The following is a 13,747-nucleotide window of genomic DNA, read 5'->3' on the forward strand; positions in this document are numbered from 1 at the left end:
TTACTCCTCGCATGCCAACCTACTTACTGTACCTCCATCTCGTCTATCTCCCGCCGACGTCTCGCCCACGTCCTGCCTCTGGCCTGGAACTCTCTCTCTCTCTCATATCCGACAGACAGTGCCTCTCCCCGTTCTTACCGAAGGACACATCTCCTCCAAGAGGCCTTCCCTGACTAGCCCTCTTTTCCTTTCCTTCCACTGCCTTCTGTGTCAGCCCTGACTTGCTCCCTCTACTCATATCCCCCCATCAACCCCACAGCACTTTCATATCCGTAATTTCTTTCTTTCTATTGATGTCTGTTTCCCCCTCTCGCTGTAAGCTCAGCGTGGGGAGGGACTTTTATATTGTTCTATTGTACTCTCCCAAGCGCTTAGTACAGTGCTCTGCACGCAGTAAGCACTCGAGAAATACAACCGACCGAACGACGGGACAGGATTCCCTTTTTAAAGATGAGGAAACTGAGGAATGGAAGAGCTAAAGGGACTTGGCCAAGGTCATCCTCCCTGAGGCAAAGGGTAGCCTTGCGTCCCAGGCTTGCTCCTTGTCCCGACTCTGGGGGCCACGGGAGAGGGGAGGCAACAGGGCTGGGCGAGGGGCTGCTCCGGCCTCCGGTCCGTCCTTCCGTCCGTCCTACCCCGGGCTCGGGTGAATGGGGACAAGGTAAGGCCCAGAGCAGCAGCAGCAGCAGGCTGGAGCCACCGAGGGAGCGGGGGAGGAGCCAGCCCCTCTCCGGTATCTGCAACTCGGCAAGTTTCTAGCACAGGAAACGGGTCGGACAAAAGCCCTCTGTGCTGGCAGAGGACGCGGATCCTGAGGGATAGGATGTCAGGAGGGAAGATGAAAGGGCAGCTGTGACCTGTAGGGAGGCCCGGCCACTGACCACGGGACCCCTGACCCCCTCCCGTGCCCTCCTCCCACCCCCCGCCCACCGCCCCCAAACCCCACACCCACCCAGCCCAGGGAGGGGGAAGGGCCACGCTCACCTCGGTGTCGGTTGGTGGTTTTGTCAAACATCAGCATGGCATCATCCACCTGAAACAGACCCCAACATTGAGAACGCCCATCTCCAGATGCCCAAGGCTGGCCTCCCCGAGGGCTCCCATCGCGGAGACCCTCGGGTTCCAACAAACTCACTGACCTCTCCCCACCGGCGGGGGTGGGGGGGGTCCCAGCCCAAGTCTCCCACCTCAAACGACACTCTCCCCGACACCCTCCCCAGGTCCTTTGGCTCCCTCGTCCAGCCCAGGGAGCGAAGGTCAGAATCGTACTCTCTCGAGCGCACAGTACAGCGCTCCGCACGCAGCGAGCCACTGGTTGACTGACTGAATGAGGGGGAGTTCCCGGAAGAGGGGGCCCCCCCGAGAGCCGTGGGGGGAGGGAACAGGAGCCTCATCCTTCGGGCAGAGGCCAGGGAGGCCATCTCGGCCCGGCCGGTCCCCTCCCCTAGCAGGATCCTTTGCTCTAATTGAGGTTTCCTCTTGCTGGAGGCTGTAATTAGAGCAACTCCGGTGCTGGCCCTGGCAGCCGCCTCCCACTGACTACTGGGGGAGGGGAAGGTCCACCAGCTACTATCCACCCTTCTCCCCAGTCGCGGCCTCCCCTCCTCGGGCACCCCCTTGCCACCCTTGCTATCAGCCCCAGTTCTTCCTTCTGGACTAGGGGCGGCCCCCGAGGCCCTTCCCCTTCCCACCGTTTAATGCCTCCCCCTCTGTCTCCGCTCCGTATCCCTGTAGCCCAAGCACCAAACAGGGTCGAGAGCCCACGGAAGCCGAGGAGTTGCCCCATCCCCTCTGCCTGCTAACTAGGCTAAAAAGCTGGTGATTCCACCGGGGACTACGGGGGAGGGGATGTCATCCTCGTTCTCTTCCTTCTACTCCCTTGCCTCCTTCCACTCGAATGGTTTCCCCTTCCCAGAGTGCTTTGCCTCTGGAGGCACCTCCTCCTTCAACACCACATCTGACACAAGATCTTCACCTTCTCTCACTGACTCCTTTTCCCTTCCCCCAGGAAACCATCTGCTCCCTCCCTTCCTCCCTCCCCTCCCTCCCCACCTCTCTGCCCTACAGCTCCCCTTCCCAGCCGGCAAGGAGCTGTGTCCTAAGCAACTCCCCAGTGACCAGAGCGAAGGAGCAAGCCTCCAGCCGCCTCCAGGAGGGGACCCAGACTCCAGGAGGGGACCGAGACCCATTCCCGGAAAGAGGGGGCAGAGTCGGGCAACGGCTGGTTGGTCCTCCCCTTGGGCCCGCCAAGAGATTACAAAGGGCCAGTGGCAGCCCAGACCTCTTCCTCTCTGCCCAGGGACCTGGAATTCCCCAGAGGCCTCCCCGTACTCCATGGAGGGGACCCTCTCCCCGAGAGGGCAGCTGGCACCTTACAGCAGGAGGGCCAGGTGGCCCCCTGGAACAGCTCTAGGTCAGAGCCTCCTCCTGCCGTCTCCCGGGAGGAGGGGGGTTGAGGTGGGGATGGGAAGAGGCTCAAGGACACAGCCCCCCCACCCCACCCGCCGGGTGGGTGGAAGCTGCTTGCCCCAGAGTCACCAAGCCCGTGGGTGAAGGGGGCCTCGGGCAGCCCCGGGCTTCAGATGTCTGTACTTAATAGGCTTCGGTCTCCATGGAAACGGAGGGCGACAGCGGGGCGGGCCGCTGACCGGTCCGAGCCGCCAAGTTCGCGGGGCCTTGCGCTAAGCCTGATTGGCAGCCATTGCCGCTGACCATTGTTCCCGCTCGGCGTGGCGGCCCCTCGCTCCCTCCCTCCCGGGAAGGGCCTCCCGCGGCGCCGGGCCCTTGGCATTCCGGGCCCGGCCTTCCCCATCCCTCCCGCTCTGGTCCTCTCCCCCCGCTCCCCCCCGGCCCGGGCCCCCCAGCCTATTCTCCGGCTCCCCCCTTGCCCGCTGGCCCGCCCGCCCGCCGTCCGGCCTCCCCGGCCCGGTTTCACATGCCAACGCCGATTTAGGCCCGAACAAAAGAGGCTGCCGCTGCCGGCTTCTCCTGGGGCCCGGTTGTCATGGTAACCCCGGACCCGGGGGGCCGGCGGCCTCCAATCACAGCTGCTGGATCAGATTAGCGTGAGCTCTAATGCTCCGCCGCGGCGCACAGACACAAAGACACCCCGCTGCAGCCCGGACCCCCGCCCCGGACCCCCAACCCCCCAACCCCACGACCCTGGGACCCGCGACACCCCGGATCCTGGACCCCCATCTCCCCCGCCGGGGACGGGCCGGCTGGGTCCCCCCCCAACCCATCACCTCCCAGGGGCTCCCAGAAGCCCCACTGCCTCTGGACAGAGTCGGAAGGCCTAGGGTGGAGGCCCGAGTCTGCCCTTCCTCTTTGTTTCCCCATTCTCTGACCAATAAAAGAGCAACGGTGTGGGGAGAGCTCTGACCACCCCCTTACTGTGGGAGACTCGTGGGGGGGGGGGGTGGTTCACACATACACACACGCACACGCACCCCCGCCCCGACGCAAGCCGATAAAAACAAAGTACCGCTCAGGTTCCCCCACTATTTTTCCCCCTTTCCTCCCTGTCCTGCTCTGCCCACCCTCCTTCTGACCTCACTCCGCCTCCCCCGGGAAGTCTGGCGGGAAAGTCGTAAAGTTTGAAAAGAACACAAGTTTGAAAACGACACAAGTTCTCAGTTGAGTAGGCTTTTCTCTCCCGGACCAATCCAGACCACGGCTAGACGCCTTTTCGACTGTGAGCCCCTAGGAGGGACAGGGAGGACCGGGACCATGTTTAATTGCCATCTTTGTACTCCTTCCAATCGCTCAGCACAGTGCTCTGCACGCAGTAAGCGCTTAATGAATACTACTGCGACCGCTACTACTCGGGAACTGGGGGCGGGCGAGAACCAAGGTGGAACGTGACCCACCCACCGATGAGAAAACCAGAGCTCGCACCCGCCACCCCCCCCCTGTCTCACAGCTTTCACGAGGACAAGGCTCTCACCCTCACCTCAGCACGACCACCTCCCCCGTCCTCCCCACCCCAGATCCCACGACACATGGTTCCCCTTGGCCGAATGACCCTTCCCCTTCCTCCGCTTCCCGACCCTGGCTCCACCCCGGGATTAGGAATAATCTCCAACCTGGCCGAGGAATCGGACAGGGAGGGGATCCCCCCCAACCCCCGTCCCCTCAACCCCCGTGTCCACCACACCCTGTCTTCACGGGACCAAGAGACCAGGCCCCTGACAGCCTAGTGGATGGAATGGGGGGGAGACATATCCCGCACCGTGATCATCACGCCAAAGGGAATCTCTGGCTCCGGACAGGTGTGGACCCCGAGGGAGAGGAGGGGGACCAGCCCGCGCTGGAGTCACGGAGGTAGCGCCGGGAGGCCCAGGGCGAAGAAAGAGAAAACTTGGGTCGGAGGAGGGGGGGGACCGGGAAGAGCCTCTGTGTGGCACCCGCTCCCCAGACACACAAAGCAATTGGCCGGATCCCGGGAAGGTGGGGCCTAACGGGAGGAGGGATTGGTTGGATGTTGCTGGGGCTTTTCCATTCTGGGTTGCACAGCCCCCCCCCCCACTCGCCCTCACCCCCGCGGCCTTCCTCTCTCTTTGGCGGCCACCCCCCGGGGGGAGGGAAAGGATGGAGGTCTCTGGCAGCCATCTGGTCTGCTGCGGTGAGCCCCCCGCGCCTCCCGCCAGCACTCCCCGACCCAGGGCCCAGACCCACCTTTCCAAACTGCTCAAAGTACTGTTTTACATCCTCCACCGTGGTGTTCACCGACAGCCCCCCAACAAAGATCTTCTTCGTCCGCGTCACCATCTGCGGCGGGGGAAGAGGGGACGGGGGAGAGATGGGATCCCGCCCTCTAGTCCCAAACCCCCAGCGGGAGCCCCCGCCCCCCTCCACTCTGAGGACGGCAGCCCCAGCCCCATCCCCAGCCCAAAGGCTGCCCCAGTCAGCTGCTTGCCCCAACGCCCTCACTAGCCCTCTTCTTATGGGCAAGGTCACGTGTCTGCTAATTCTGTTGTAGTGGACTCTCCGAAGCGCTCACTACAGGGCTTTGCACGTAGTAAGCGCTCAATAAATATCACGATCGATCGATTCCTCTCCTGGTTCCCCAGGACATGCTTCTATCTCTCAACCGGAATCTCCCTTCCTACACCTAGACCGCCGCCACCCCCCACCCGGCTCCCATCCCTCCTCACGGAAAGGGAGACAGATGCGGTCGGGGAGGGAAGACAGGGGAGACGGATTCCACCCTGAGTGGTGAGACTGCCCGGGCTGCCCTCCGGAGACGGGCACCCAGGGGGCAGCTGGGACGCCCCAGTCCAGGAGAGGCCAAGCCGCTCACCACCAACGCTCCGTTATCTTCTGCACCCGCTTCTGCCCAACCTCGGGCAGCCCATCGGCCCTCACCCTGGCCTGGAAGGAACACATGGTTCTAATTACCCAGCGGAGCGCATGGCTAATCCGGAGCCGTTCCAGACCCCATCCCAACACTAAAGCACCTTCTGTCACCAAACCGCTTAATGGAATTAACCCAATTCTGACCATGTGCTTCCTGGCGGTGCTTCCTCGGGATACCTGCTTGCTAATTGTTTTCAGTTCCTCTTTCCCTTTCCCTCCTTGACTACTCGCCTCCTCCTTCACCCCTCACAAGCCTCTCCCTTCTCCTCTCCCTGCAGAGAGGATGGACATTGGGGGGGGCGGGTGGAGCTGGTGGCTGTAGCACCACACCTCCCCACCCCAAGCTGGAAACCGAGAGCTCACCGAGAGGATGGGGCTTCTTCTTTCCCCTGCTCGCATCCCTATTCCTCAATTCCCTCATCTCCCCTGGAGACCATAGGGACACAGCAGCTTCACCCCTATGGTGAAGGAGCCCGGGGGAGAGAGCTGGAAAGGCAGAACCCCTGGGCCCCGGGGAGGAGAGAAGCCGCCAGACTTCCTGGGTCCCAGCCCTCAGAGGTCAGAGGCAGCAAGCTGACACTTCCGTGCCTTGCCAAGCCGGCTAAGGAGGCAGGCTCAGCCACTTTGAGGTCCCAATCAATCAATCGGTGGAATTTATTGAGGGTTTTCTATGTGCAGAGCACTGTACTAAGTGCTTAATTAATTAATGAATTCAATTGCATTTATTCAGTGCTTACTGCGTGCGGAGCACCATATTAAGCGCTTGGGAGAGCGCAATACAACACCAACCCCGAGTCCAGAGCTCCCATTTCCAGCAACCAAGCTCAGAGGCTGTGGTGAGGTCCCCCGCCCCTACGTGCCCGCCTCGGGCACTCTACCCCGTGATCCAGGATCGACCGGCCACGTCCATTCCCCATCCCAACTTCCAGGCTGACACTCAGCCCGCTCCCGGCACGGCCCACCTTCCACTCTGCCTCCGGGGCAGCGGCGGCCAGGGGCGAAGGGTTGGCTTTCAGAAGCCCACCACCAGAGCTCACTCAACCTTTACCCCCGGGGTGAGCCGCTGCCCCTCACACCTGGCTGGCGAGGTGTGGGAGGGGCCGCATCGGAATCCCCAAAGACTTCCAAGGGCACCCGGGGCTTCTTCCAGACCCACCCAACTTACCTTGGGCTGTGCTCGACGGGGGAACGCCACCTTGGGATCGATCTGAAAGACGGGCCGGGGAAGGGGAGGATGCATTTTAGTGAAAGCATTTTGGCACCGCAGACCACCTAATCCGATGTTTCCTCACCCATTCCCCCCCCCGCAGTCTCCAGCCGTTGGCCCAGGGAGGCGAACGGAGACCAGAGGAGAGATCTCCTCCGGATGTCCCAGTAAAATCCCAGTGTGCAATTCCTCTAAGTCCAAGTGCTGAGCGGCTGCATCATCCTCCATTAGAAATCGCGGGCAGTCCCCCACAACCCCAGATGAAGCACACAAACGTTCTGGGTTAAAGAAGGGGCCGGTGAGGTGTGGACCCATCCCCAGAAAGCCTCGCAGATCACTAAGATTCTATAGTATTTATTGAGCGCTTACTATATGCGGAGCACTAAGATCCTTTAGCCTGAAATCCATGTCGGTCCCAGAGGCCGGCAGGGGGGTCCCTTCCAGCTCCAGGATTCTGGAAGAATCCCTGGGAGGGAATCCCCAGGTCAAAAGGGTCTGAACTCTGGAATTTAGAAAGGGTGGCAAAGGAAGAGGCCTGCCAGCCGGGCTTCCATTCCATGGGGAGGGAGGGTCTCCTAGCCCTTAGCAAGCGAAACCAAACGGCGCTTCAAGCTCAGCCTCGACACAAATGCAGCCGACTCCAGGGCAGGAGGAGGTGGGGGCTGCTGGACGGGTCTTGACAGGGCTAGGACCTAAGGGGTCTCTTGCTCTTGCTATATGCCCGGGCTTGGGCTCCCGAGGGTCCCATCCTCATCCATATCACCAATAATATTGATGGGGTGAGTTTTCTGTGTGGGTGTGCACAGCACCATTCTTGGGCCCAGGGGGGAGCATTACCCAGCGTCCTGCCTTTGAGGAGCTGACGATCTAATGAAAATTCCCCTACTCGAAGAGTCACCTGGGTTACCTGGGTGAAAACCAAGAACCCCTTATGTGTCTGATTTTTGCCAGTGGCTCTGAACCTTTAGGATGCTTGTCTTCATCACTGGAAGTCTCCCAGAGCACCCCTGACTCCTCCCCACCACTCTCCCCGGCTATACCGTCAACTCCTCGAGAGTAGGGATCACATCTTCTGATTCTACCCCACTCTCCCAGGTGCTCGGGACAGCGCTCTGCCACACGACGGACGCTCAAACGATGCTACTGATCGAGGTAACGCTCTCCTGAACGAGTGATGAGTGAGACTACGGTGGACCCTTTGAGGTTTTGCCCTTCCCTCCACGGGGCCTGGTCCGATTATGGGGGAAATCTCTTGCTCCCTCCACCACCACCTGCTCCTCCTAAAGTTCCTGCCGTTCTAGCACCACCCGACTGGGGCTGGGGCGAGGGTGGGGGGGTGGGTTCCTCTACCCTCCCATCTGCTGGGCAGGATCCAGCCCACTCCTGACCCTCACAGAGGAACCATCACTCAGAGAGGGGGCCCAGCCTATCCCCCCGCAAAAAGCAGCTGCTGATCCAACCCATCTGGCTTCTCTCCCACTAGCCCACAGCCCAACCAGTCCCCAGGGGAAATGACAGCTGCCCGGCTCTCCTCACCGGTATTGTTCTACTCCCCAGACTGACTTATCTCTGTTTTCCTCTCATCCTTTCACTTGTCAGGCAGAACCAAGAGCTCCTTGCCTGGCTCAGTAGTACCTCAGGAACAAGCAGACACTCTTTCTCTCTCTCTCTCTCTCTCTCTCTCTCTCTCTCACACACACACATGCACATGCCCAGACCCAAAAACCTCATCATCCAGGATAGAGACCCACAAATAAGACCCAGAAACTTCACCTCCACTCAGGGTCTGCCAACACCTCAGGAACAACACACACACACACACACACACTCTTTCTCTCTCTCTCTCTTGCTCTCTCTCTCCCCCCAAACATCGCCCCCATCCAAAAACTCATAATCCCAGATGCAGCCCACAAATAAGACACAGATACCTCACTTCCATTCTGACTCACAACCGGCCACATAAATAAACTCAATAAGTAAATAAATAAAAGGCAAAAGTCAGAACTCAAAATAAACTCCACCCTGAACTCTCCCCAGGAGGGGGTGGGGGGGCGGGGGGGAGCCTCCTCCAGATCCAATGAGAGGCACCTCATCGTCTTCCCTGGGTCTCCCGGGGGCTACCGCCGCCCGGCTCCCATCCCCTCACCCTCCTTCTCCGACTTCCCTCTTCCTCCTTGGTCCCGCCCCTCCCCTTCCCCCTTTCCTGGCTAGTGCAGAAATCCTCAGTGAATTCTGAGGACGGGGGACGGCAGGAGAGCAGGAGGCCGATGGCAGATAATCAGCAAAAACAATAATCCACTGTCTCTCCGTTCCCAGCCAGTGTCATTCAGCGGCTGCCAAGAAGATGCTTTCAGCCCCAGCAAAGTTGTGGTCTGGCCTCATTTTCTCATTACTCTGTGCGGGAGCCACTGGGCAGAGATAACGTGCGTGCCCGGCAGGATGGGGACAGGCGGTAATTTAGCAAATTCTTCTGCACAACTAGCTATTGTTGCAGGTAAACAGGAGCCCCGGTAGACTAGCCTAAGTTTGAGGGGGTGGGGGGGGCGGGGGGGGGGGGGGAACGAGGGAGAAGGGCAGGGCAGGGGAAGAGACAGAGATCTTTTTTGTTTTCTTATGGTATTTGTTAAGCACGCACTACATGCCAGGCACTGTACTAAGCACCGGGGTAGAGAGAAGCGAATCGGGTCGGACGCGGTCCACGTCCCACGTGGGGCTCCCGGTCTGGGATCCTCGTTTTACAGAAGAGCTAAGTGAGGCTCAGAGAAGTAAAGTGACTTGGCCAAGGTCACGCAGCAGACAAGTGGTTCTTCTGACTCCCAGGCCGTGGGCTCTAGTCCACTAGGCCCCGCTGCCTCTCCTCGGAGGAGTTTCCTAGCTGTACAATCGCAGGCACCCCGACCTTGGACGACCTCCCCCGACAGACACCGACTACGTCAAAGGGAGCCATTCGAGCCCAGGAAGGGTGTCCCTGACTCCGGGGGAGAGTTGGGGGGGTCCTGGGAGGGTGGGCGGGGGGGGGATGGGATTGACGGCCCCAACCCGCACCCCCTGCGGACCCGAGGCCACGGGGTGAACAGGACCCTCGCAAAGCCTAGAAGTTTGAAAAACAAACGCGTAGGCCGCCCGCTCCGAACCCCGCCACTGCCAGGCTGAGGCCTTCTCCTCCTCCTCCTCCTCCACCTCCTCCTCCTCTTCCTCCTCCTCCCACCTCACTGCCCTCCACCCCAGCCAAATCCTTCACCTGGAGCCAGCCCAGTCGGTGTGCTACGGGGCCTTTCGGGAAATATTCCCGGGATCCTTTTCCTCCCCCCAATCCCGCAGCCCCGAGGTCTGCCAAACAAAGGGGAAAGAGGCCGGCCGGACAAACGGGGGTGGGGGCGGTGGGGACGAGGGGCCGGATAGAGCCCCTTCCCGTGGGGGGGGGGGGGGGGGGGAGCTTTTGAGGGAGCAGCACCGTCTGGGACAAGTGCTGGTTAGAAGGAGCCACCGAGGCCGAATCCTAGGGGCGAGGGATGGGGTGGGGGGAGGCGGGGAGAGAGAAGACTGCCTTATTACCGCTCTGACTCACCCGGCCTTGGCCGGGGAGGGTGCAGACGCTCCCTTTCCCTCTCCTCCCCCCCCCCCCGCCCACCCAGGGCTCCCCCTTCCCGCACCCGCTCGGTGCCAGTTCCCCGGGCCGCCGCTAACCCGAGCTCGACCGGGTCACCGGGCCCAGCCGGACACGCACGAAGCCCCAGACCCCCGGAGCCGGCCGAAGGGGGGTGTCCGGGGGCCGAGTCCGGACGGCCGGGTGGACGGACGGACACACGTTCGTGTATCCGGTCGTCGAGGGAGGAGACCAGACTGACCCAACTGTAGAAACCCTCGCCAGCCTTTGGCTCCACATCCGCCCGGCCCGACACATGCTCTCACCCACACACACACACTTGGAGGACCGGGGACCCCATCCCCGACCGAAGTGTACTTTCCAAGCGTTCAGTACGGCGCTCCGCACACGGGAAACCCACAATCACTACGATCGAACGAATGAACGGAGAAGGGGGAGGTGGCCCAGCTCGGTCCACTCCTGAAGCCGGAGGCCCGGTGGGCGGTGGGGGGGGACTTACCGTTTTGGAGTCCAGCTCGTGCCGGGATTGGGCCAGCACCTTGTCCACCCCAGCCTGGTCCATGAAAGTGACAAAGCCAAAGCCCCTGCGTCCAGGGTCCGGTCCGGGTGAAGAGCAGGGCAGGCCGGGGGGGGAGGAAGGAAGCGACCGGTTTAGTGTTAGGGTGACTCCGGGGTGGCGGTCAGGGACGGGGATCCAGGGTGGTGGTCCGGGGGCAAGGGGGAAAGGGGGGGGGTCTCACCTGGATCTTTTGGTCAGTGGGTCCCGCATCACCAGGCACTCCTTCACCTCCCCGAACTGGCCAAAATACTCTCGCAATCCCTCTGCAACCACACAACCCGCGTCGGACGAGGCCCGAGCCTGCTCCGGCCCCCTTGCCCGAGACCCTCCCTCCCTCCCGGGGACCCCCATCGGCGGGGGTGTGCGTGCGTGTGTGTGTGTGTGTGTGTGTGTGTAAGGGGTGAGGATGGAGGGGATCCCCGCTCGGGACAGCTCCCCACGGCTCTGCCTCGATTTCCCTCCTCCCCCGGCCCTCGTCTCCCCTCTCCGGTCCTGCTGCAAAAGTTTGAGCCGCAGGTGCGAGAGAGCGGAGTTTGCTGGGGGCGGACACTCGACTCGGGGCCGACCCCGAAGCCCACTCGCCCGCACCCCACTTGTCCCGCACCCCTCGGGCCGGGGGGGAGGAAGAGGAGGAGGAGGAGGAGGAGGAGGAGGAAGAGGAGAAAGGGGGGTCCTTCTTTCCCCCTCCCCCGAGACTCCGGGGAGCCGGTCCTTGCTTCCCGAGGCCTCGGCACGGGCTGGGGGGTCCCGGGGCGGGGGGTCCCGGGGGGTGTCCGGGCCGGCGGGCAGGGGGCTTTCTTTCTTCTTTCCCCCTCCTCCCCCAAGCCTTTGGGGGCACCGGGGGGGGGTCCCGGGGGAGGGTCCCGGGGGGGGGGGGGTCGTCCAGGCCGGCGGGCCCGGGGGGACTCACCCTGCGTGGTCTGCCAGCTCAGTCCCCCGATGAACATCTTGCTGCGGGAGGAGGAGGCGGCGGCGGCGGCGGCGGCGAAGGAGGAGGAGGAGGAGGAGAGGACACAAAGAGGCGGCGTGAGCGGGGGTCGGGCGGGAAGGCCGGCCGGGGTCGGGGGGTCCCTCCCGGGGGGGTCCGGGGCGGGGGTGGGGCTGGGGGGCGCCGGCGAGGCCGGGCCCCTTCGGAGGCCCCGGGCCCGGGCCGGGGCGGCGGGGCCCGGGCCGGTCCTGGGGGGGGCGGGGGCGGGGGCGGGTCCGGGGGCGTCCGGGGGGTGGCGGGGGGCTACCAGGGGTCGTGCGGGGAGTCCGGGGCGGCCAGTCCGGGCTGGGGCGCGTCCGGCTCCATCGGGCGGCGGCGGCGGCGGCGGCGGCGGGGGGGGGGGGAGGGGAGGGGAGGGGAGGGGGGGGGGGGATGCGGGGAGGAGGGGGTGCGGGGAGGAGGGGGTGCGGGGCCGGGGGGCGGCGGGGGCGAGGGCGGCGGGGCCGGGGGGCGAGGGCGGCGGGGGCGAAGGCGGTGTCGCGGTGGTGGTCGCGGGGCAGATGAGCGGCGCGGCCAGAGGACGGACAGGCCATGCTGCCCCCTCCCCCGACCCCGCTCGGGCGGGACCGACCCACAGACCCACGGGGAGGGGGAGGGGCGGGGGCAGGCCCGGGGGAGGGGCCGCACCGAGCGGGGGGGCGGGGGGGACACGCTCACACACACACACACACACACACACACGGACGGACGGACGGACGGACGGACGGACGGCCCGGCGGCTCCTCCTCCCCCGGTTTGGGGGGGCTGGGGGGAGGGGACGGGGAGGGAGGGGAGGGGGCCCGGCCTGGGGGTCTCCCCTCCTCTGCCCCGTCGCCTGGTGGTGGGGGTCCTTCCTCGTCCGCGGCGCCCGGAGGGGAGGGGAGAAGCCCTGCTGACCCCCCCGGTGACCCCCCGCTGACCCCTAGGCACCGGGGATGGAGAAGCCCCCCCCCCCCGCCCTCGCCGACCCCCCGCTGGCTCTTGGGCTCCGACGATGGAGAAGCCCCCTTCACCGGCTGGCCCTCGGGCACCGGGGATGGAGAAGCCCCCCTGTCCCCGGTGACCCTTGGGCGCCGAGGACGGAGAAGCCCCCTGCCCCGGCTGACCCCGGCCACCGGGGATGGAGAAGCCCCCCTTCACCGGCTGGGCCTTGGGCACCGGGGATGGAGAAGGCCCCCTGCCCCCCGCCCCAGGGCACCGGGGATGGAGAAGCCCCCTGCCCCCGGTGACCCTTGGGCTCCGAGGATGGAGAAAACCCCTGCCCCCGGCTGACCCCGGGCACCGGGGTTGGAGAAGCCCCCCTGCCCCCGCTGGCCCTTGGGCTCCGAGGATGGAGAAGCCCCCCTGCCCCGCTGGCCCTTGGACCCCGGGGATGGAGAAACCCCCCTTGCCCTCGACCCCTGTGCACCGGGGATGGAGAAACACCCTCCATCCCCGCTGACCTCCAGCCGACCCCTGGGCACCCGAGGATAGAGAAGCCCCCCTGCTCCTGCTGACCCCTGAGGCTCCGAGGATGGAGAAGCCCCCATGCCCCCGCCTCCGGACCTCGTTTTGCGGAGAAGCCCCTCCACCTGCCGCCCTGCCCGGACGAGGAATCCCCTCCCCACACCACCAGCACCACCACCACGATTTGCCCCCACCCCGGGCCTGGTGTAAGAACCTCTCCATCAGCTGCCCCGGGTTCAAAGCCCTACTGAAAGCGCACCTCCTCCAAGAGGCCTTCCCACACTGAGCCCCCTTTTCCTCAGCTCCCCCCGCTTCCGCGTCATTTCGCGCTTCCCTTTGCTCTCCCTCCCTCTTCCCCCCTCCCCCGGCCTCACAGAACTTATAGAGATAGAGAGAAAGATAGATAGATAGATTCGTCTACTTGTTTTGTTGTCTGTCTCCCCTTTCTAGATTGTGAGCCCATTGTTGGGCAGGGGATGGTCTCTATCTGTTGCCGAATTTTACTTTCCAAGCGCTTAGTACAGTGCGCTGCACACAGTAATGAATGAATGAATGTATTTGTGTGTGTGTGTGTGTGTCCCCATCTATAATTCTAGGTATTTA

At 63.6% G+C, this 13,747-nt stretch overlaps 1 protein-coding gene across 4 annotated transcripts in view; it reads right to left on the bottom strand.

Moving 5' to 3' along the window:
* The window catches only part of MSI1 (musashi RNA binding protein 1), a 27,404-nt gene extending 15,376 nt beyond the window's left edge, over positions 1–12,028 (bottom strand). For all 4 annotated transcript variants that reach the window (XM_039910157.1, XM_039910154.1, XM_029058173.1 and 1 more), the window contains exons 1-7: positions 11,967–12,028; positions 11,642–11,682; positions 10,913–10,994; positions 10,672–10,756; positions 6,524–6,565; positions 4,678–4,770; positions 985–1,033 (exon numbers count right to left, since the gene is read on the bottom strand). In XM_039910157.1, the coding sequence (XP_039766091.1) occupies positions 985–1,033; positions 4,678–4,770; positions 6,524–6,565; positions 10,672–10,756; positions 10,913–10,994; positions 11,642–11,682; positions 11,967–12,025 (451 nt within the window). In that variant the 5' untranslated portion in view covers positions 12,026–12,028. The remainder of the gene's footprint in view (positions 1–984; positions 1,034–4,677; positions 4,771–6,523; positions 6,566–10,671; positions 10,757–10,912; positions 10,995–11,641; positions 11,683–11,966) is intronic.
* Between the last annotated feature and the right edge of the window lie 1,719 nt (positions 12,029–13,747).

This window comes from Ornithorhynchus anatinus, chromosome 2 (assembly GCF_004115215.2).
Source record: "Ornithorhynchus anatinus isolate Pmale09 chromosome 2, mOrnAna1.pri.v4, whole genome shotgun sequence".
NCBI lineage: Eukaryota > Metazoa > Chordata > Mammalia > Monotremata > Ornithorhynchidae > Ornithorhynchus > Ornithorhynchus anatinus.